This window comes from Hyperolius riggenbachi, chromosome 12 (genome assembly GCF_040937935.1).
Source record: "Hyperolius riggenbachi isolate aHypRig1 chromosome 12, aHypRig1.pri, whole genome shotgun sequence".
NCBI classification, from domain to species: Eukaryota; Metazoa; Chordata; class Amphibia; order Anura; family Hyperoliidae; genus Hyperolius; species Hyperolius riggenbachi.
In genome coordinates, this window is record NC_090657.1 from 177655256 (window position 1) to 177675908 (window position 20653).

Genomic DNA, 20653 nt, shown 5'->3' on the forward strand with positions numbered 1-20653 from the left:
TTATGCATAGCCGTCAACTAAAGGCTCTGACTCACCCCCCAATGAAGAAACAGGTTACTGAAACACAATTGATACTTAACTATAGTCAATTATACTAATATTAGGTGTTACGTTAGGTTCTTCAATTATGCTACCTCATTAGAGAGCAAACTTTTGTTTTTCTTAACATCTTAGTAAGGGGGCTTTTAGGACCATTGTAGTCCCTTACACACTCCAATGAGTTCTGGGTCACCATGAGCTTGCTGGTTAGTCTGTGCCTCATTAGAGAGGTAAGGTTCTGATATGTTGTGATTAATAATCTCTTCTATCATAGAACAGATCCCATTTTTGAGCCATCTTTCTAATGGTACAAAGTATATACTCTGGTGGTGGCCCATGCTGGCCTTCTGGTTGCACCAGATGTTTCCCGATATCCATTTAGAGATTTACCCTCGTTATGGCTACCTGCTAGGTCCTGTAAATGCCATGGCAGAGAGTAAACCACTCACTGACTCTCATTGCGCAGCAACTAATTTCATAGAAACGTATTTTATATGTAGTTTATACATTATTGAGATGCTATTGTATATCTTCAACTGGTGACGCACTTACTAAATTACTGTCTGTTTATTGAACTATACTGTACTATAGTTTACTGTAGTGTATTGTACATCATGGTACTATAGTTCATAGTACTTTATTGTACTGTTCTAATATGTTATACTACTTCTACTGCAAAATAAAAATTGGTTTATAATGCCAAAAAAAAAAAAAAAAAGAAAAAAAAAAAAAGAAATAGGTTAACCACCCTGGTGTTCTATTTAAATTGCCACGGTGGCGGCGGCAGGGTTTTTTCCATGTCATTTTTTTTTCTTTTCATGCTGCCAACTAAAAGTTGGCAGCATGAAAGCCCACTAGAGGGCGCACAAGGTGCGCCCTTCTGATCGCTTTCGGCATTCACAAGTAACAAGAAATCCCGCGGAGAGCGGGATTTCTTGTTAGGCTTACCCTGTCGCCATGGCGACGATCGGGCTGACGTCATGACGTCAGACCACTCCGATCCAGCCCTTTGCGCTGCCCGAAAGTGTTCGGGCCAGGCAGCGCAGGGCTCGGGGAAGCCTCTTCAGCCGCTGCGTGCGGGCGATCGCCGCTGATCGGCGGCGATCGAAGGCCACACGCAGCTGGCAAAGTGCTAGCTGCGTGTGGCGCAGTTTACATGAAGTAAATCGGCCCAGCAGGGCCAGAGATATCAGTATCGGTGGCTATACCGCCAAGAAGGTTAACTTTAATTTGGATCACCTGGATAAATCCATAAAGGCTGTGCCTTCCGCTATATCAGACGATATAGGCGCATATGATTTGTCAGCGGTAGTCAGCTGAGCAGGTCATGTGACTCGTCACATGACTGTGACATCACACCACTCGCCTCTGTGGATGGAGGCGGCGGTTTGTAACATGATGCGCCTGTTTCCTCTCACATTACCGATGGCTGAGAGCGGGGAACCCTCCAGTTTTCACTGATAGGAGAGAGTAGATTCAAAATTAATTGGTGCTATTGGTTTGCACTATTGTGTTAAGTCTCCCATCAGGTCCTCCGTATTTTGACCTTTCTGATTGGTCATTGGACCCCCTAGAGGGGTGGACATTTATGGTATATATATATATATGTGTATGTGTTGCATTATGTCATTTATGATCACTAAGCAAGTTGTTACAGGCCTAAAGGAGGCTGAAACAGCGTCTGTTGTTGTTATCATGCTTGCATCCATAAAACCCTAAAGAGCTATAAATACGCTGTGTGGAGCCAGTCCTTTTGTGGGATTATTGCTTTGACCCCCAACACCGCTTACTTTCTATTGGAGCCTTGGTGGTGCTCCTGGGCACTTGATGTACTGGAAACAATATGAGACTCTTTTCTTTGCTACTAATGCTCTATTTCTTAGCTGTACTACACATACAATTCATTATCTCATGACTTTACTGTCGCTTCAGGTTTACTTTAAGTTTTCAATAATATGAGGCCAAAAAAAAAAAAAAAAAAGATAACTTACCTAAAGAAGAGGGAAGCCTTTGGATCCTGCAGAGCCTTCCTGTATGCTCCTGCCCCCTCACCCCCCGCCATTGCCCTGCACAGACCCCTGGCACATATCCAACAAGAGCTTGTCATACGTTACACTGCTTTTCATGCATGAGTGCGGCTGCGCGGTAAGCAGGAGTGGATCATCCACAAGCGGCTCCATGCTACTGCGCAGCCGCAGCTGTACTCACAGCATGGCTGCGCTCATGCAGGAAGAGGAGTGCAGTTACGATGTACCTGAGATGAGTACACAAAAAGATTTTATACTCAACCGGGGCTTCCTCCAGCCCCATGAGCACCGATGTGTCCCTCGCCGTCCTCCAGCAGTCCTCCGTTCACCTGGTATCCGTCCCAGTCATCTGGTTTATTCACACCTGTTTTATTCACGCATGCGCAGAAGAGCCGACTGGCGTGACTGAGCAGAATTACCGGGACTGATTGCGGCTAAAAGGAGGCACATTTAGGAGGACGATGCGGGACGCAGCGTGCCCATCTCCAGGCTTACCTTAAGGGCTGGAACCCACTAAGAGTTTTTTTGAGCGTTTAGGGAGGTTTTCAAACCCCTAGCGATTTCCTTAAACGCTCAGCTAATGTTAATGGATGGGCCAAATTCCACAGGAGCGATTTCAATTACCAAAATTGCAAATGCAGGACATGCAGCATTTTTGCCGGTGATTGTGTAGCGATTAGTGTTTTTAATTCTAATTGGTCCTTTCAATTTCAATTTACAGTGTGCAGTAATTTCGAAACGCTAGCAAAATCGCTTTGTGTAGGTTTTGACAAGCGATTACGCCAGCGGTTATTTACTTTACATCGCAGAAACGCTAAAGCAAAACGCTAAAAATGCTGCATGTCCTGCATTTGCAATTTTGGTAATCGAAATCGCTCCTGTGGAATTTGGCCCATCCATTAACATTAGCTGAGCGTGTAAGGAAATCGCTAGGGGTTTGAAAACCTCCCTAAACGCCCAAAAAAACTCTTAGTGGGTTCCAGCCCTTAAGGTAAGCCTGGAGATGGGCACGCTGCGTCCCGCATCGTCCTCCTAAATGTGCCTCCTTTTAGCCGTTTTCAAACCCCTAGCGATTTCCTTAAACGCTCAGCTAATGTTAATGGATGGGCCAAATTCCACAGGAGCGATTTCGATTACCAAAATTGCAAATGCAGGACATGCAGCATTTTTAGCGTTTTGCTTTAGCGTTTCTGCGATGTAAAGTAAATAACTGCTGGCGTAATCGCTTGTCAAAACCTACACAAAGCGATTTTGCTAGCGTTTCGAAATTACTGCACACTGTAAATTGAAATTGAAAGGACCAATTAGAATTAAAAACACTAATCGCTACACAATCACCGGCAAAACGCTTACACTTCTTAAAATTGCTGCCAAAATCGCCAGAAACCACTCATTAAAAACGCTAGAGATTGCGGTTTGCGATAACGCTTTGTAGTGGGTTCCAGGCCTGAGAGGGTTTTGGGTAGTGACTGTGGTCTAGTTGAGGATGGATGCAGGAAGCCTCTGCAGGATTCAAACACTCCCTTCTTCTTAGGTAAGTATCTGTTTATTGCTACCTCGGATTAACGTTAAAGCGGACCTAAACCCAGGACTTCCTTTCTACTCTAAAAGATAAGCAACAGCATAATACCCTGTACAGAAAAAACATTTCTGTGTTACAGCTGATACAAATCCTACAGAGATTCTGCAGAGTGGTTACTTCCTGGTATACTGGGAGCACAGAAACGGTTAACCCCCTGTGTTTATATATAGCCTGTCTTAATGGGAGCCCGAGGTGAGAGAGCTATGGAGGTTGCCATATTTGTTTCCCTTTAAACAATACAAGTTACCTGGCTGTCCTCATAATCATGTGTCTCTAATACTTTAAGAGAACCCGAGGTGGGGTTCTGCCAATACAATCCACATACAGAGGTTGGGTCTGCCTATACAGCCCAGCCTCTGTTGCTATCCCAATCCCCCTAAGTTCCCCCTGTGCTCTGCAATCCCCCATAAATCACAGCCACGCTGTGCGGGCTGTGTTTACATCTGTCCTGTCAGTCTGCTGCTCCCCCCGCCTCCTGCAGAGCTCCATCACCGCCCGCGTCCCTTCCCTCCAATCAGCGGGGAGGGAAGGGACGCGGGCGTGGATCGGAGCTCTGCAGGAGCAGCAGACTGACAGTACAGAGATAAACACAGCCTGCTGCGACACACTGTGTAAGGACAGCGCGGCTGTGATTTATGGGGGATAGCAGAGCGCAGGGGGGCTTAGGGAGGATTGAAATAGCAACAGAGGCTGGGCAGTATAGGCAGACCCAGCCTCTGTATGTGGATTGCATTGTCAGAACTCACCTTGTATTCTATTTAAGCCACGGACCTTGAACAAGCATGCAGCAGATCAGGTACTCTGACTCAGCATTTACTGGATTAGGCATGTGCTTTTTCCAAGGTATGGAATCAGACACTACTTATGCAAGAATATTAACTGGGCTGCCAGGCAACTGGCATTGTTTACAAGGAAATAAATATGGCAGCCTCCAAAAACTTCTCACCTCGCGTTCCCTTTAACGGCACAAACTTGGGCACAGATCAGACAAAGATGACAGTTCACATTACTGTGCCTCATTACTAGCAGAAAAGGGAGAATTAAACAGGCTGTTATCTCTAAATATGAACAGGGTGTTTTACTCTGTTTTCCTTCTCTCCTGTGGAAGAGTTTAGATCCTCCTTAAGCATGCGCACACATACAGAAGTACTATTGCCCGCAAGGATAGGGACTCCATCCCTTGGGGGACGGTTTGGGCCCAGAATTCTGTATAGAGGAGTCGCTAGCCCTCAAGCTACTGATGTGTTCTGTTGCTGGGAAGGGGGTGGAGGGACGGTATGCGGCACACAATTGCACTCAGCCGAGACAATCCAGCAATCTATGTCTCTCGCCGACCACCTCAACCCAGAACCATCTAGCAAGTGTACCAAGCCTAAAGGTGGTCATTAATAATACAGTATTGACTGTACTATCTTACCACTCCCATGTAAATATACCCATTGACAATACAATTTTAGCGAACAATTTTTCCGATTCGATAATTGTGATCAGAAGGAAACGATCCATTGGGCCCATAAACGGGTAATTTCAATGGAATGTATTGAAAAATGAAACAATCAAAAAATTGATCATTTATTGTCAATTTGCACCATCAACCCTATTTGATGAATTGAGAAGGTCAATTTTTTGCCAAATTGTATTGTTAAAGAGGAATTGTCGCGAAAATCTTAAAATGTAAAACAGATACAAATAAGAAATACATTTCTTCCAGAGTAAAATGAGCCATACGTTACTTTTCTCCTATGTTGCTGTCACTTGCAGAAGGAAGTAAAAATCTGACATTACCGACAGATTTTAGATTAGTCCATCTGTTCATGGGGGATTCTCAGCATGGCTTTTTTTTCTTTATAAAGACCCTCCCTGAAAAGGATTAATACAAAGATGCTGGCCAGCCTCTGTGCTGTGAAGGAGTTCAAAACGCTCTACCCCCTAGAAACTAACCGGCAGGTGCGGGATCAAAGGAGCCAAACCAGTCCACAGATATGCACAAAAGGATCCGCAAACCAAGTGCTGGTAGAAAGATTGCTGTATTCTTTATTCAAAAAATTCCATGTTGCATCGCAATAAAAACCACAAAGTTCAACTGACGCGTATCGGGCCTACAATCTGCCCTTAGTCATAGTAGACTATGACTAAGGGCAGATTGTAGGCCCGATACGCGTCAGTTGAACTTTGTGGTTTTTATTGCGATGCAACATGGAATTTTTTGAATAAAGAATACAGCAATCTTTCTACCAGCACTTGGTTTGCGGATCCTTTTGTGCTCAGCCTCTGTGCTGGCTGCACACTTTTTTGACAGTTGGACTAAGAAACTTCCATTCACTAAGTGATTTTAAAAATAAAGAAAACCCTGAGAACCCCCCATGAGAAGATGGGCTAGTCTAAAATCTGTCTGTAATGTCAGATTTCTACTACTTACTGTAAGCGACAGCAACATAGGAGAAAAGCAATTCATGGCTCATTTTACTCAGGAAGAAACATACTTCTTATCTGTATATGTTTACATGTATTTAAAATTTTAAGATTTTCGTGACAGAGGTCCTTTAATGGACACCTTAAAGGAGTTATCAGGCATGTACTAGTAAAATAAGGGCTACTTACCCAGGGCTTCGTCCAGCCCCAAGCTCCCAGCATGTCCCTCGCCGCAGCTCTGCACGCAGCCGTTCGCCAGCTCTGCCTCCCGGTCCGCGGTGATGGCGTCAGCCCGATCTGGAGGTCGGCCTGTACTGCGGCTGCGCGAGCGGTGCTGTCAATCACCGCAACGTGGACCAGGGTGGACTGCGCAGGCGCAGAAGTACTGGAAGTCGGCCCGACATCATCGCCAGGGACCGGGAGGGAGCTGCGGCGAACGGCTGCAGGCAGAGCTGCGGCGAGGGACATGCTGGGAGCTTATGGCTGGATGAAGCCCCAGGTAAGTAGCCTTTATTTTACTAGTAAATGCCTGATAACTCCTTTAAGAAGAGGGACTACCGAAAGTATCCATTCAAGTACAATCACTCAGTTCACCCTTCTACTACATTGACTGGATAGGATTGTACAATCAAAGTTGCATCGTTGATGGGCACGTTAAGGTCGGGTTTCGATGGCCAACTTGGTCATAAATATTTTAGAATATATTCAGTCTTCTAAAAATAAAAAGTAGACAACTGTTTCATCCAAAACGTTATCCATCTAAAATTTTGGGCACCATTTTTGTTAAAGTGGACCTGAACTCTTGCACAGGACAGAAGGAAAACACAGAGAAATATACCCTGTATGTATTTAGAGAGTTTAGTCTCATCTGTGACTAAACACAATTGTAATTTGAACTTTCAGCTGTGCCAGGTAACTGCCTTGGCAGAGCAGCTAATTTGTAATCCCAGGATGTTAACCCTATGTCTGCTTCCATAAAAGCAGGAAATAGATACACTGCAGATTTATCCCAAGATTTGTATCAGCTGTAACAAAAGACATGTTCTTTAAATGCTATTATGCTGCTGCTTATCTTCTAGAGCAGAGAGGAAGTTCTGAGTTCAGGTCTGCATTAAAGGATACCACAGCTGAGAAACAAGTTTGCTGCAGTGTGTGGGGGGTTAAAAGTACATACCATTAGCCGGTCCTGCCCCCCTCCGTCTTCCGCCGTTAGTCTCATATAGGTCCCGGTGTCCTGCGACTTGATTGACCCCCCACCCGGACATACTGCGCCCTGTGTGCGCTCAGAAGCACGCTGACTCCTCCGTCTAGTCAGCCCAGACTAGACGAAGGAGTCAGCGTGCTTCTGAGCCGCTTGCTATGCGCCAGCCAGAAGTGAAGAGGGGTAGACATATTGCGCACACAGGGCGCAGTATGTCCGGGTGGGGGGTCAATCAAGTCGCAGGACACCGGGACCTATATGAGACTAACGGCGGCAGACGGAGGGGGGCAGGACCGGCTAATGGTATGTACTTTTAACCCCCCACACACTGCAGCAAACTTGTTTCTCAGCTGTGGTATCCTTTAAGTGTTTAGGTTGTTCAATAAAGATGTGCTTAAAGAAAAAAAAAAAAGCTACATCTATGAAGGATCTACAGAGAGGTGAATGCTGAGCTTACCTGTAGCTTATAGTGATATAGTCTCCCAAAGGGCATTAGTAGGAAGTAAACTGCAGAAAAATCACCCAATTGGGGAACAGCCAGGGATTATTAGCTTTTTTATCACCATAAAAAGTTATCACAAAATAAAAGTTCAATGCCAATGAGGCTTTGTTCACATCTAAAATCGAAACGCCAGAATTTTGCGGTTTTGTGAGCGATTTTTCTCCCTCCCGGCATTTACCTGTGCGCTACAATTTTGTGTACAGTGCTTTTCATACCGCTTTTGCAGAGCGATTTGTTTTTTCACTTCCTGACGCTTGAAGTGAACTATTTAACAAGAAAAAGAATAAATACAATGTATTTATTATTAAAAGCCTGAACGCAATCGCTGCACAAAGCAATTTTGTAAACATTTTGCGTTTTTCCTATACCTTCCATTGTAGCAGAATCGCCCTAAAAAACGGTCCATGCAGCGCTTTGCTGAGCGGAAAGCTGACGAATCGTGCTGATGTGAACTATCCCATAGGGATTCATTGCACAAGCGCTTTTAAGGCGATATTTAAAATCGCCGGCGCTGAAAAATGCGCAAAACGGCCTAGGTGTGAACAAGCTCTTAGTGTTTCCACGTGCTGATCACATACAAAAAAATGATTCCTGGGTACCATAAAGGTGGCCATACATAACGCAATCTGCTACCAGACTGACCATTTAATAGATCCCTCTCTGATCAAATCTGATCAGAGATTGATCTAGCTCCGGCCCATACTCTGTGCAGCAACTTCCAATAGATTTCTGCATGAAATCTATTGGACATTGTTCCGCAGTCCCCCTCAAGAGTACTGTATATGCGCCCTCCCTGTGCGCAAAGCTAAAAGCTCACCTGCCACGCCTGCGCACATTTTGGCCTTCTCCGCTGTCACCGTGAGCTACTGTACCATGTGTAGGGACGAGCATGTAGGGACATTACTACATGCGCTGGTGTCACATGGTACAGGTGCTCATGATGACACCAGAGGCCACCAAGAGTTGCACCGGCATGACAGGTGAGCCTTAAACATTTCTCACGGGCACGGGGGACATATATACACTTGGGGAGACACCGGCCGGGGGTCTGTCAATCATCAGGGTAATGAACGCCGTTACTACAGCGCACACGATTCAGCCCTTGCAACCGAGATTTTCTGGCGTTCCTGATCAATCCTTTGACCAATGTTAGCAGGAAATCGATTGAAAAATGTATGCGTACTCTTACAGTACCCAAATCTGAAAAAGGACTACGCACCACGCGTCTAAATTGACGCGTGACATGCGCCTGGTTGCTGGCAAGGGAGGTGCCATTGCGGAGGTGACGTAGTGCGCTGCAAGGTGCGTTTGCGTAGTGCGCTGCAGCTTTGCGTTTTTAAAACTCTGTGCCGTCATGGACGGCGGTGAGCTTTCCCCTGCCATGGAGCAGAGTACTGGAAAAAGTGCGTTAGCGCGAAACAATCGTCGACTGACTACTTGTTCCTGTGACTGGCAGCAGCCCGGTTGAGTGATGTATAAAGGGATTCTACTGTATACAGCAGAGCCCTCCCCTGTTCCCCTCATCTGACTGACCCCTCTTCCCCATAAGCCTCCCAAGATCTGCTCCTGTACCCCTCATCTATAATATAATAATAATAATCCTAACATTTGTATAGCGCTTTTCTTCTGTTGGACTCAAAGCGCTCAAGAGCTGCAGCCACTAAGGACTTACTCAAGAGGCCACCCTGCAGTGTTAGGAAGTCTTGCCCAAGGACTCTTTACTGAAGAGGTACTGACCCTAGCCAGGATTCAAACCCTGGTCACCCATGTCAAAGTCAGAGCCCGTAACTAATGCATTATCCAGTCCCCATCTGACTGCCCCCTCTCCCTCATAAGCCTCCCAAGATCTGCTCCTTTACCCCTCATCTGACTGCCCTCCCCCAAAATCTGCTCCTGTACCCCTCATGTACCAGCTCCTGTACAGTCTTCCCTCCCTCATATCTCCCCCTTTTATCTGTTCCTGTCCACTCATCTGGCTGTCCCCCTCCTCCAAATCCTCCCCATCAGCTGTTACTGTACCCCTCTATATAACAATCAAATAGTAGAATTTTGTTATTATTTTTATATAATATACTGAAGTGAGAGGTATGTGGAGGCTGCCATATTTATTCCCAGTTTAACAATACCAGTTGCCTGGCAGCCCTGCTGATTATTTTGTTGCAGAGGTGTCTGAATAACACCAGAAACAAGCATGCAGCTAATCTTATCAGTTCTGACAAAAAATGTCAGAAACACCTGATCTGCTGCATGCTCGTTCAGGGTCTATGGCTAGAAGTATTATGCTGGATACACACCATGCGTTTCCGCGTTCGATGTGTCCGTCAATACGCATCGATTCGATTATTTCCAACATGTCCGATTCACGTTTCGACGGATTGTTAGGTCGATTTGCCATACTTTACATGGCAATCGACCTAAAAATCATCGAAATGCGCTCGGAAATAATCGAATCGACGCGTATCGACGGACGCATTCGACGCGGAAACGCATGGTGTGTATTAAGCATTAGAGGCAGAGGCTCAGCAGGATAAGCAGGCAACTGGTATTGCTTAAAAGTAAAATAAATATGGCAGCCTCCATATCCCCCTCGCTTCAGTTGTCCTTTAAACTGGAACTCGAGGTGTGAGGGATATGGAGTAGGGTTGCAACGGTATGAAATTCCACGGTATGATAACCGCAAAAAAAAAAAAAAAAATACCTCGGTATAACGGTTTTATACAATTATTTGGACCCGGGGCCCCCCCTTACATAAAGTAATATACCCCCCCCCCCCCACCCCAATATTAGGTGCCCACAGCATAGGTAGCCAGGGATAGATGTAGCCAGTAGTAGGTAGCCGCAGCATAGGTAGCCAGGGATCGGTGTAGCCAGTAGTAGGTGGCCGCAGCATAGGTAGCCAGGGATAGATGTAGCTAGTAGTAGGTGGCCGCAGCATAAGTAGCCAGGGATAGATGTAGCTAGTGACAGGTGGCCGCAGCATAGGTAGCCAGAGATAGGTGTAGCCAGTAGTAGGAGGCTGCAGCATAGGTAGCCAGGGACATGTGTAGCCAATAGTAGGTGGCCACAGCATAGGTAGCCAGGCATTGGTGTAGGCAGGACAGGTGGCCGCAGCATAGGTAGCCAGAGATAGGTGTAGCCAGTAGTAGGAGGCTGCAGCATAGGTAGCCAGGGATATGTGTAGCCAATAGTAGGTGGCCACAGCATAGGTAGTCAGGGATAGGTGTAGGCAGGATAGGTAGTCGCAGCATAGGTAGCCAGGAATAGGTGTAGGCAGGATAGGTGGCTGCAGCATAGGTAGCCAGGGACAGGTGTAGCCAGTAGTAAGTGGCCGCAGCATAGGTAGCCAGGGATAGGTGTAGCCAATAGTAGGTGGCCGCAGCATAGGCAGCCAGGGATAGGTGTAGCCAGTATTAGGTGGCCGCAGAATAGGTAGACAGAGCTAATTGTAGGCAGGAAAGGTGGCCGCAGCATAGGTAGCCACGGCTAGGTGTAGGCAGGATAGGTGGCCATAGCATAGGTAGCCAGGGATAGGTGTAGCCAGTAGTAGGTGGGCGCAGCATAGGTAGCCAGAGCTAGGTGTAGGCAGGATAGGTGGCCGCAGCATAGGTAGCCAGGAATAGGTGTAGGCAGGATAGGTGGCTGCAGCATCAGCATAGGTAGCCAGGGATAGGTGTAGGCAGGATAGGTGGCTGCAGCATAGGTAGCCAGAGCTAGGTGTAGGCAGGATAGGTGGCCGTAGCATAGGTAGCCAGAGCTAGGTGTAGGCAGGATAGGTGGCCGCAGCATAGGTAGCCCAGGATAGGTGTAGGCAGGATAGGTGGCCGCAGCATAGGTAGCCAGAGATAGGTGGCCGCAGCATAGGTAGCCAGGGATAGGTGTAGGCAGGATAGTTGGCTGCAGCATAGGTAGCCAGAGCTAGGTGTAGGCAGGATAGGTGGCCACAGCATAGGTAGCCAGAGATAGGTGGCCGCAGCATAGGTAGCCAGGGATAGGTGGCCGCAGCATAGGTAGCCAGGGATAGGTGGCCGCAGCATAGGTAGCCAGGGATAGGTGGCCGCAGCATAGGTAGCCAGGGATAGGTGGCAGCAGCATAGGTAGCCAAGGATAGTTGGCCGCAGCATAGGTAGCCAGGGATAGGTGTATGCAGGATAGGTGGCTGCAGAATAGGTAGCCAGGGACAGGTGTAGCCAGTAGTAAGTGGACGCAGCATAGGTAGCCAGGGATAGGTGTAGCCAGTAGTAAGTGGCCGCAGCATAGGTAGCCAGGGATAGGTGTAGCCAATAGTAGGTGGCCGCAGCATAGGCAGCCAGGGATAGGTGTAGCCAGTATTAGGTGGCCGCAGAATAGGTAGACAGAGCTAAATTTAGGCAGGAAAGGTGGCCGCAGCATAGGTAGCCAGGGCTAGGTGTAGGCAGGATAGGTGGCCATAGCATAGGTAGCCAGGGATAGGTGTAGCCAGTAGTAGGTGGGCGCAGCATAGGTAGCCAGAGCTAGGTGTAGGCAGGATAGGTGGCCGCAGCATAGGTAGCCAGGAATAGGTGTAGGCAGGATAGGTGGCTGCAGCATCAGCATAGGTAGCCAGGGATAGGTGTAGGCAGGATAGGTGGCTGCAGCATAGGTAGCCAGAGCTAGGTGTAGGCAGGATAGGTGGCCGTAGCATAGGTAGCCAGAGCTAGGTGTAGGCAGGATAGGTGGCCGCAGCATAGGTAGCCCAGGATAGGTGTAGGCAGGATAGGTGGCCGCAGCATAGGTAGCCAGGGATAGGTGTAGGCAGGATAGTTGGCCGTAGCATAGGTAGCCAGAGCTAGGTGTAGGCAGGATAGGTGGCCGCAGCATAGGTAGCCAGGGATAGGTGTAGGCAGGATAGGTGGCCGCAGCATAGGTAGCCAGGGATAGGTGTAGGCAGGATAGGTGGCCGCAGCATAGGTAGCCAGGGATAGGTGTAGGCAGGATAGGTGGCCGCAGCATAGGTAGCCAGGGATAGGTGTAGGCAGGATAGGTGGCTGCAGAATAGGTAGCCAGAGCTAGGTGTAGGCAGGATAGGTGGCCACAGCATAGGTAGCCAGAGATAGGTGGCCGCAGCATAGGTAGCCAGGGATAGGTGTAGGCAGGATAGTTGGCTGCAGCATAGGTAGCCAGAGCTAGGTGTAGGCAGGAAAGGTGGCCACAGCATAGGTAGCCAGAGATAGGTGGCCGCAGCATAGGTAGCCAGGGATAGGTGGCCGCAGCATAGGTAGCCAGGGATAGGTGTAGGCAGGATAGGTGGCTGCAGCATAGGTAGCCAGGGACAGGTGTAGCCAGTAGTAAGTGGCCGCAGCATAGGTAGCCAGGGATAGGTGTAGCCAATAGTAGGTGGCCGCAGCATAGGCAGCCAGGGATAGGTGTAGCCAGTATTAGGTGGCCGCAGAATAGGTAGACAGAGCTAAATGTAGGCAGGAAAGGTGGCCGCAGCATAGGTAGCCAGGGCTAGGTGTAGGCAGGATAGGTGGCCATAGCATAGGTAGCCAGGGATAGGTGTAGCCAGTAGTAGGTGGGCGCAGCATAGGTAGCCAGAGCTAGGTGTAGGCAGGATAGGTGGCCGCAGCATAGGTAGCCAGGAATAGGTGTAGGCAGGATAGGTGGCTGCAGCATCAGCATAGGTAGCCAGGGATAGGTGTAGGCAGGATAGGTGGCTGCAGCATAGGTAGCCAGAGCTAGGTGTAGGCAGGATAGGTGGCCGTAGCATAGGTAGCCAGAGCTAGGTGTAGGCAGGATAGGTGGCCGCAGCATAGGTAGCCCAGGATAGGTGTAGGCAGGATAGGTGGCCGCAGCATAGGTAGCCAGGGATAGGTGTAGGCAGGATAGTTGGCCGTAGCATAGGTAGCCAGAGCTAGGTGTAGGCAGGATAGGTGGCCGCAGCATAGGTAGCCAGGGATAGGTGTAGGCAGGATAGGTGGCCGCAGCATAGGTATCCAGGGATAGGTGTAGGCAGGATAGGTGGCCGCAGCATAGGTAGCCAGGGATAGGTGTAGGCAGGATAGGTGGCCGCAGCATAGGTAGCCAGGGATAGGTGTAGGCAGGATAGTTGGCTGCAGAATAGGTAGCCAGAGCTAGGTGTAGGCAGGATAGGTGGCCACAGCATAGGTAGCCAGAGATAGGTGGCCGCAGCATAGGTAGCCAGGGATAGGTGTAGGCAGGATAGTTGGCTGCAGCATAGGTAGCCAGAGCTAGGTGTAGGCAGGATAGGTGGCCACAGCATAGGTAGCCAGAGATAGGTGGCCGCAGCATAGGTAGCCAGGGATAGGTGGCCGCAGCATAGGTAGCCAGGGATAGGTGGCCGCAGCATAGGTAGCCAGGGATAGGTGGCAGCAGCATAGGTAGCCAGGGATAGGTGGCAGCAGCATAGGTAGCCAAGGATAGTTGGCCGCAGCATAGGTAGCCAGGGATAGGTGTATGCAGGATAGGTGGCTGCAGAATAGGTAGCAATGGATAGATGTAGGTGCCCGCAATAGAGAGAGGTGGGGGGAGTGAGGGGGGGGGGGGGGGACACAGCAGCAGGGGTAACAAATACTCACTTGCCGGGCTAGTCCTCTCGTGTGTACTGGCTTCATTCTACTTCCTGTTCTTGCTTCCATCTCCTTGTAATAGCGCCCAGGGGGAGCTGTTTCAGGGAAATGTGAGGCAAGAACAGTAAGTAGAATGAAGCCAGTACAGCATGAGGACCCAGCAAGTGAGTATTTCTTTCACCGGCACTGTTCGTGCGCTCGCCGCTACATCGCATCACCACCGCTACGTCACCCCACCCCCAAAAACCGGTAAAATGAGATTGTACATGGTATGATTACCATGCACAATCAAATCGTGGTATACCGTCATACCGGTATACCACGGCAACCCTAATATGGAGGCTGCCATACTTCTTTTATTTTATGCAATATCAGTTGCCTGGCAGCCCTGCTGATCCTCTGCCTCTGATACTTTTAGCCATAGACCCTGAACAAGCATGCACCATATCAGGTGTGTCTGACATCATTGTCAGATCTGACAAGATTAGTTGCATGCTTGTTTCTGGTGTGATTCAGACACTGCTGCAGCCAAATAGACCAACAAGGGTGCCAGGCGACTGGTATTGTTTAAAAGGAAATAAATATGGCAGCCTCCATATCACTCTCACCTCCGGATCACTTTAAGGAGTACTTCCAGAGGCTTCCTGGTGAAATAAGTAGGATCCAGCGACTGTCCTCCAATGCCTCAGAGTACCATAAAACATGCAGTAAGTTTTTCTCCGGAACCCGCCTCCCTCAGTGGTTGAAGATACTGAGCATCTTACCGAATACTGCTGATAATTGGAGTCCTGCTCATATCCGTGTCTGTAGTTCTGCAGATCCCTGGCAGCTCTGTTCCACCATCTTCCAGGAACTTTATACTAAAACAGAGGGAATGTAATTATGGTGTGCATCAATGGACAAAAACCAAATACTCCCGCGTATGTGCCTCAATAGACCAACCCAACACATTCATTACATGAACCAATGGGCAAACTCCATCAATTCAGCATGTGCATGAGGCAGTATACAGACCAGAATGAAAGATGACCCATTCCTCTAGTCCCTCAATCCTCTTGTTTCTTTCCTTCACTTCCCCCTCTCTATGGCTCCTGTCTTTGTCTCCATCCCTTCTCTCTCTTCTTCTCCCCTTCAACTCTGTCTCTCCTTTTCTCCCTGTCCCTTCCCACTGACACGGTCTCCCTCCTGCATTTCTCCCCTCCAAAGTCATCTCCGCCCCTTACCTCCAACTCTATTTCCTTGAGGCAGGGGACGCACTTGTTTTTGTGCGCGTATTCTGCACAGAAAAACTGAGAACTCATGTTAATCAATTTGCGAGTTCACACTTAAAGGGACTCCAAGCAGTGGAAACAAAAACAAAATCTGAACTTACCTGGGGCTTTCTCCAGCGCACGGTAGGTCAGGAGGTCCCTCGGCGTCCTTCTGGCTCCTCTCCCGGTCCCTTCGCAGAAATGACACCCGGCGACACTGGGACCGAGTGTCGGGCTCCCTCTTCCTGAAAGATGACGTTAGTCGTGACCACACTGGCCGCCTCGCGTCATCACGGCGGCTGGCGTGACAGTACTGCGCGATTAAACTGCGCATGCGCATTACTGTCACACCAGCCGCCGTGATGACGACTAACGTCATTTTTCAGGAAGAGGGAGCCCGACACTCGGGCCCGGTGTCGCCCGGGAGAGGAACCAGAAGGACGACTCGGGACTTCCCGACCTACGGTGGGCTGGAGAAAGCCCCAGGTAAGTTCAGATTTTGTTTTTAATCACTGCTCGGAGTCCCTTTAATATGTTGTTCACATGCAGAAAAAATACTGACATTCTGCATGATGACTCTGCACATTTTGTCAGTTTTCTCTATCAATTACATCAGCTGCTGTGAAAAAAACAAGCTTGTTTTCCTGCATAGAAACACATTTTGTGTGCAGAAAAAGTATGCAGAAAACTGAAAGACAAGTGTGTTCTCTGCCTTACTCCTCCCTCCTGCATCCCTCTTCTCCATCTCGCCCCTCCTGCATCCCTCTTCTCCATCTCTCCCCTCCTGCATCCTTCTTCCTGCATCTCTCCCCTCCTGCATCCCTCTTCTCAATCTCTCCCCTCCTGCATCCCTCTTCTCCATCTCTTCCCTCCTGCATCCCTCTTCTCCATCTCTCCCCTCCTGCATCCCTCTTCTCCATCTCTCCCCTCCTGCATCCCTCTTCTCCATCTCTCCCCTCCTGCATCCCTCTTGTCCATCTCTCCCCTCCTGCATCCCTCTTCTCCATCTCTCCCCTCCTGCATCCCTCTTCTCCATCTCTCCCCTCCTGCATCCCTCTTCTCCATCTCTCCCCTCCTGCATCCCTCTTCTCCATCTCTCCCCTCCTGCATTCCTCTTCTCCATCTCTCCCCTCCTGCATCCCTCTTCTCCATCTATCCCCTCCTGCATCCCTCTTCTCCATCTATCCCCTCCTGCATCCCTCTTCTCCATCTCTCCCCTCCTGCATCCCTCTTCTCCATCTCTCCCCTCCTGCATCCCTCTTCTCCATCTCTCCCTCCTGCATCCCTCCTCTCCATCTCTGCCTCCTGCATACCTCTTCTCCATCTCTCCCCTCCTGCATCCCTCTTCTCCACCTCTCCCCTCCTGCATCCCTCTTCTCCACCTCTCTCCTCCTGCATCCTTATTCTCCATCTCTCTCCTCCTGCACAGCTCCTAACCATCTCTCCTCCTGCACCCCTCCTCTCCATCTCTCCCACCGACAATCTCTTGCATCCCTCCTCTCCATCTCTCCCACCGCACATCTCCTGCATCCCTCCTCTTCACCTCTCTCTCTTGCATCCCTCCTCTTCACCTCTCTCTCTTGCATCCCTCCTCTTCACCTCTCTCTCTTGCATCCCTCCTCTTCACCTCTCTCTCTTGCATCCCTCCTCTTCACCTCTCTCTCTTGCATCCCTCCTCTTCACCTCTCTCTCTTGCATCCCTCCTCTTCGTCTCTCTCTCTTGCATCCCTCCTCTTCGTCTCTCTCTCTTGCATCCCTCCTCTTCGTCTCTCTCTCTTGCATCCCTCCTCTTCGTCTCTCTCTCGCATCCCTCCTCTTCGTCTCTCTCTCTTGCATCCCTCCTCTTCGTCTCTCTCTTGCATCCCTCCTCTTCGTCTCTCTCTCTTGCATCCCTCCCCTTCGTCTCTCTCTCTTGCATCCCTCCTCTTCGTCTCTCTCTCCTGCATCCCTCCTCTTCATCTCTCTCTCTCTCCTGCATCCCTCCTCTTCATCTCTCTCTCTCCTGCATCTCTCCTCTTCATCTCTCTCTCTCTCCTGCATCCCTCCTCTTCATCTCTCTCTCTCCTGCATCTCTCCTCTTCATCTCTCTCTTCTGCATCCCTCCTCTTCATCTCTCTCTCTTGCATCCCCCCTCTCCATCTCACCCCCTCCTCTCCATTTCTCTCCTCCTGCATCCCTCCTCTCTATCTCTCTCTCCTGCATCCCTCCTCTTCATCTCTCTCTCCTGCATCCCTCCTCTTCATCTCTCTCTCCTGCATCCCTCCTCTTCATCTCTCTCTCCTGCATCCCTCCTCTTCATCTCTCTCTCCTGCATCCCTCCTCTTCATCTCTCTCTCCTGCATCCCTCCTCTTCATCTCTCTCTCCTGCATCCCTCCTCTTCATCTCTCTCTCCTGCATCCCTCCTCTTCATCTCTCTCTCCTGCATCCCTCCTCTTCATCTCTCTCTCCTGCATCCCTCCTCTTCATCTCTCTCTCCTGCATCCCTCCTCTTCATCTCTCTCTCCTGCATCCCTCCTCTTCATCTCTCTCTCCTGCATCCCTCCTCTTCATCTCTCTCTCCTGCATCCCTCCTCTTCATCTCTCTCTCCTGCATCCCTCCTCTTCATCTCTCTCTCCTGCATCCCTCCTCTTCATCTCTCTCTCCTGCATCCCTCCTCTTCATCTCTCTCTCCTGCATCCCTCCTCTTCATCTCTCTCTCCTGCATCCCTCCTCTTCATCTCTCTCTCCTGCATCCCTCCTCTTCATCTCTCTCTCCTGCATCCCTCCTCTTCATCTCTCTCTCCTGCATCCCTCCTCTTCATCTCTCTCCCCTGCATCCCTCCTCTTCATCTCTCTCCCCTGCATCCCTCCTCTTCATCTCTCTCCCCTGCATCCCTCCTCTTCATCTCTCTCCCCTGCATCCCTCCTCTTCATCTCTCTCTCCTGCATCCCTCCTCTTCATCTCTCTCTCCTGCATCCCTCCTCTTCATCTCTCTCTCCTGCATCCCTCCTCTTCATCTCTCTCTCCTGCATCCCTCCTCTTCATCTCTCTCTCCTGCATCCCTCCTCTTCATCTCTCTCTCCTGCATCTCTCTCCTCTTCATCTCTCTCTCCTGCATCTCTCTCCTCTTCATCTCTCTCTCCTGCATCTCTCTCCTCTTCATCTCTCTCTCCTGCATCCCTCCTCTTCATCTCTCTCTCCTGCATCCCTCCTCTTCATCTCTCTCTCCTGCATCCCTCCTCTTCATCTCTCTCTCCTGCATCTCTCTCCTCTTCATCTCTCTCTCCTGCATCTCTCTCTCCTGCATCTCTCTCTCCTGCATCTCTCTCTCCTGCATCTCTCTCTCCTGCATCCCTCCTCTTCATCTCTCTCTTCTGCATCCCTCCTCTTCATCTCTCTCTTCTGCATCCCTCCTCTTCATCTCTCTCTTCTGCATCCCTCCTCTTCATCTCTCTCTTCTGCATCCCTCCTCTTCATCTCTCTCTTCTGCATCCCTCCTCTTCATCTCTCTCTTCTGCATCCCTCCTCTTCATCTCTCTCTTCTGCATCCCTCCTCTTCATCTCTCTCTTCTGCATCCCTCCTCTTCATCTCTCTCTTCTGCATCCCTCCTCTTCATCTCTCGCTTCTGCATCCCTCCTCTTCATCTCTCGCTTCTGCATCCCTCCTCTTCATCTCTCGCTTCTGCATCCCTCCTCTTCATCTCTCGCTTCTGCATCCCTCCTCTTCATCTCTCTCTCTCTTGCATCCCCCCCTCTCCCATCTCTTCCTTCTTTCCATCTCACCCCCTACTCTCCATTTCTCTCCTCCTGCATCCCTACTCTCCATCTCTCTCTCTCCCTCCTGAATCCCCCCCCCCTCTCCATCTCTCAACCTCCTTTTCATCTCTCTCCTGCAACACTCCTCTCCATCTCTCTCCTCCTGCATCACCCCTCTCCATCTCTCTCCTCCTGCATTCCTCCTCTCCTCCTACCCCCCGCCCGCCTGCCCCGCTGTATATGGAGAGGTCCCCGTTCCCCCGCACCTGGCGCCTGGCCTCCGGCTCCTTCTTCCCCCGGGGCTCCTCTCCATCCTCCTCCTCCCAGGTGGAGTCGTACTGGCCGCTCCACTCCTCCTCGGTGTCCCGGGACATGCTGGAAGCGGGGCCGCGGAGCCAGGGCCCGGGCAGCACCAGGCAGGGGAGCACGGTGCCGGGTTGGTCGGTCTGGAGGCCGGAGATGGAGCCTCCGCTTTTGACAGTCAAAAATACCGAAACTGAAACCCGGCGCGGGATGATGACGTCAGTGATGCGGCGCGCCGGAAGTCCATCACCAGAACCTGAAAACGCTCTATCTCTGTCATGGGGGGTACTACAGTATGGAGTTACCAAACATGGCTGTGAAAGAATTGTGAACTGTTTGCTGCCCTGTTAGCAGCCATCGCCTATATAGTGCATGATGCATCTATAGCATGTATATTCCTCTCCAGACAGAGCTGCCCATCCATCATGGCTGCCTGGTGTCCTGGAAGATCTGACAGCTGCTGGCCATCATTCCAGCCTCATTCTGGGAGACACCCTCCATCCCTCTCTATGGGCTGCATACTGATGTGCAGAGCATAACACAAGCTAGCATAGCTCCCAACTGTCCCTCTTTGGGAGCCCTGTCCCTCTTTCCTCCTCATTTGTCCCTCTTTCAGGACTTTGTCCCTCTTTCTATGTAAAGAAAAATGTATGTATACTAGAAATGTGTTTGATTGACTCTAAACTTTATTCCCATCCTTTCAATTGATCATTTAAAATGAAGGAAAATGAAGCAGGATAGAAAAGACCAGTGTGGTTTGAATTATTAAACTATTTTTTTCTTATGAAATCTTTATGGTATGCGTGACCAGGGGCGTGGCGGGGCCTGGTCAGGGTGTGGCATGGGCGTGGATTAAGTGTCCCTCTTTCTCATCTCAAAAAGTTGGGAGGTATGAGTAATGTAATATGTACAGAGTTCATACCTCCCAACTTTTTGAGATGAGAAAGAGGGACACTTAAGCCACCATACCCCTGATCACGCCCCTACCATACCCCTGAACAGGCCCTCATCACGCCCCTAGTCACGCATACCATAAAGATTTCATAAGAAAAAT

The 20653-nt window shown here is 49.6% G+C and overlaps 1 protein-coding gene across 1 annotated transcript in view; it reads right to left on the bottom strand.

Moving 5' to 3' along the window:
• The window catches only part of LOC137541524 (opioid growth factor receptor-like protein 1), a 46033-nt gene extending 26227 nt beyond the window's left edge, over positions 1-19806 (bottom strand). The window contains exons 1-2 of the mRNA XM_068262855.1: positions 19563-19806; positions 15073-15168 (exon numbers count right to left, since the gene is read on the bottom strand). Of these exons, the coding sequence (XP_068118956.1) occupies positions 15073-15168; positions 19563-19670 (204 nt within the window). The 5' untranslated portion in view covers positions 19671-19806. The remainder of the gene's footprint in view (positions 1-15072; positions 15169-19562) is intronic.
• Positions 19807-20653: the final 847 nt, after the last annotated feature.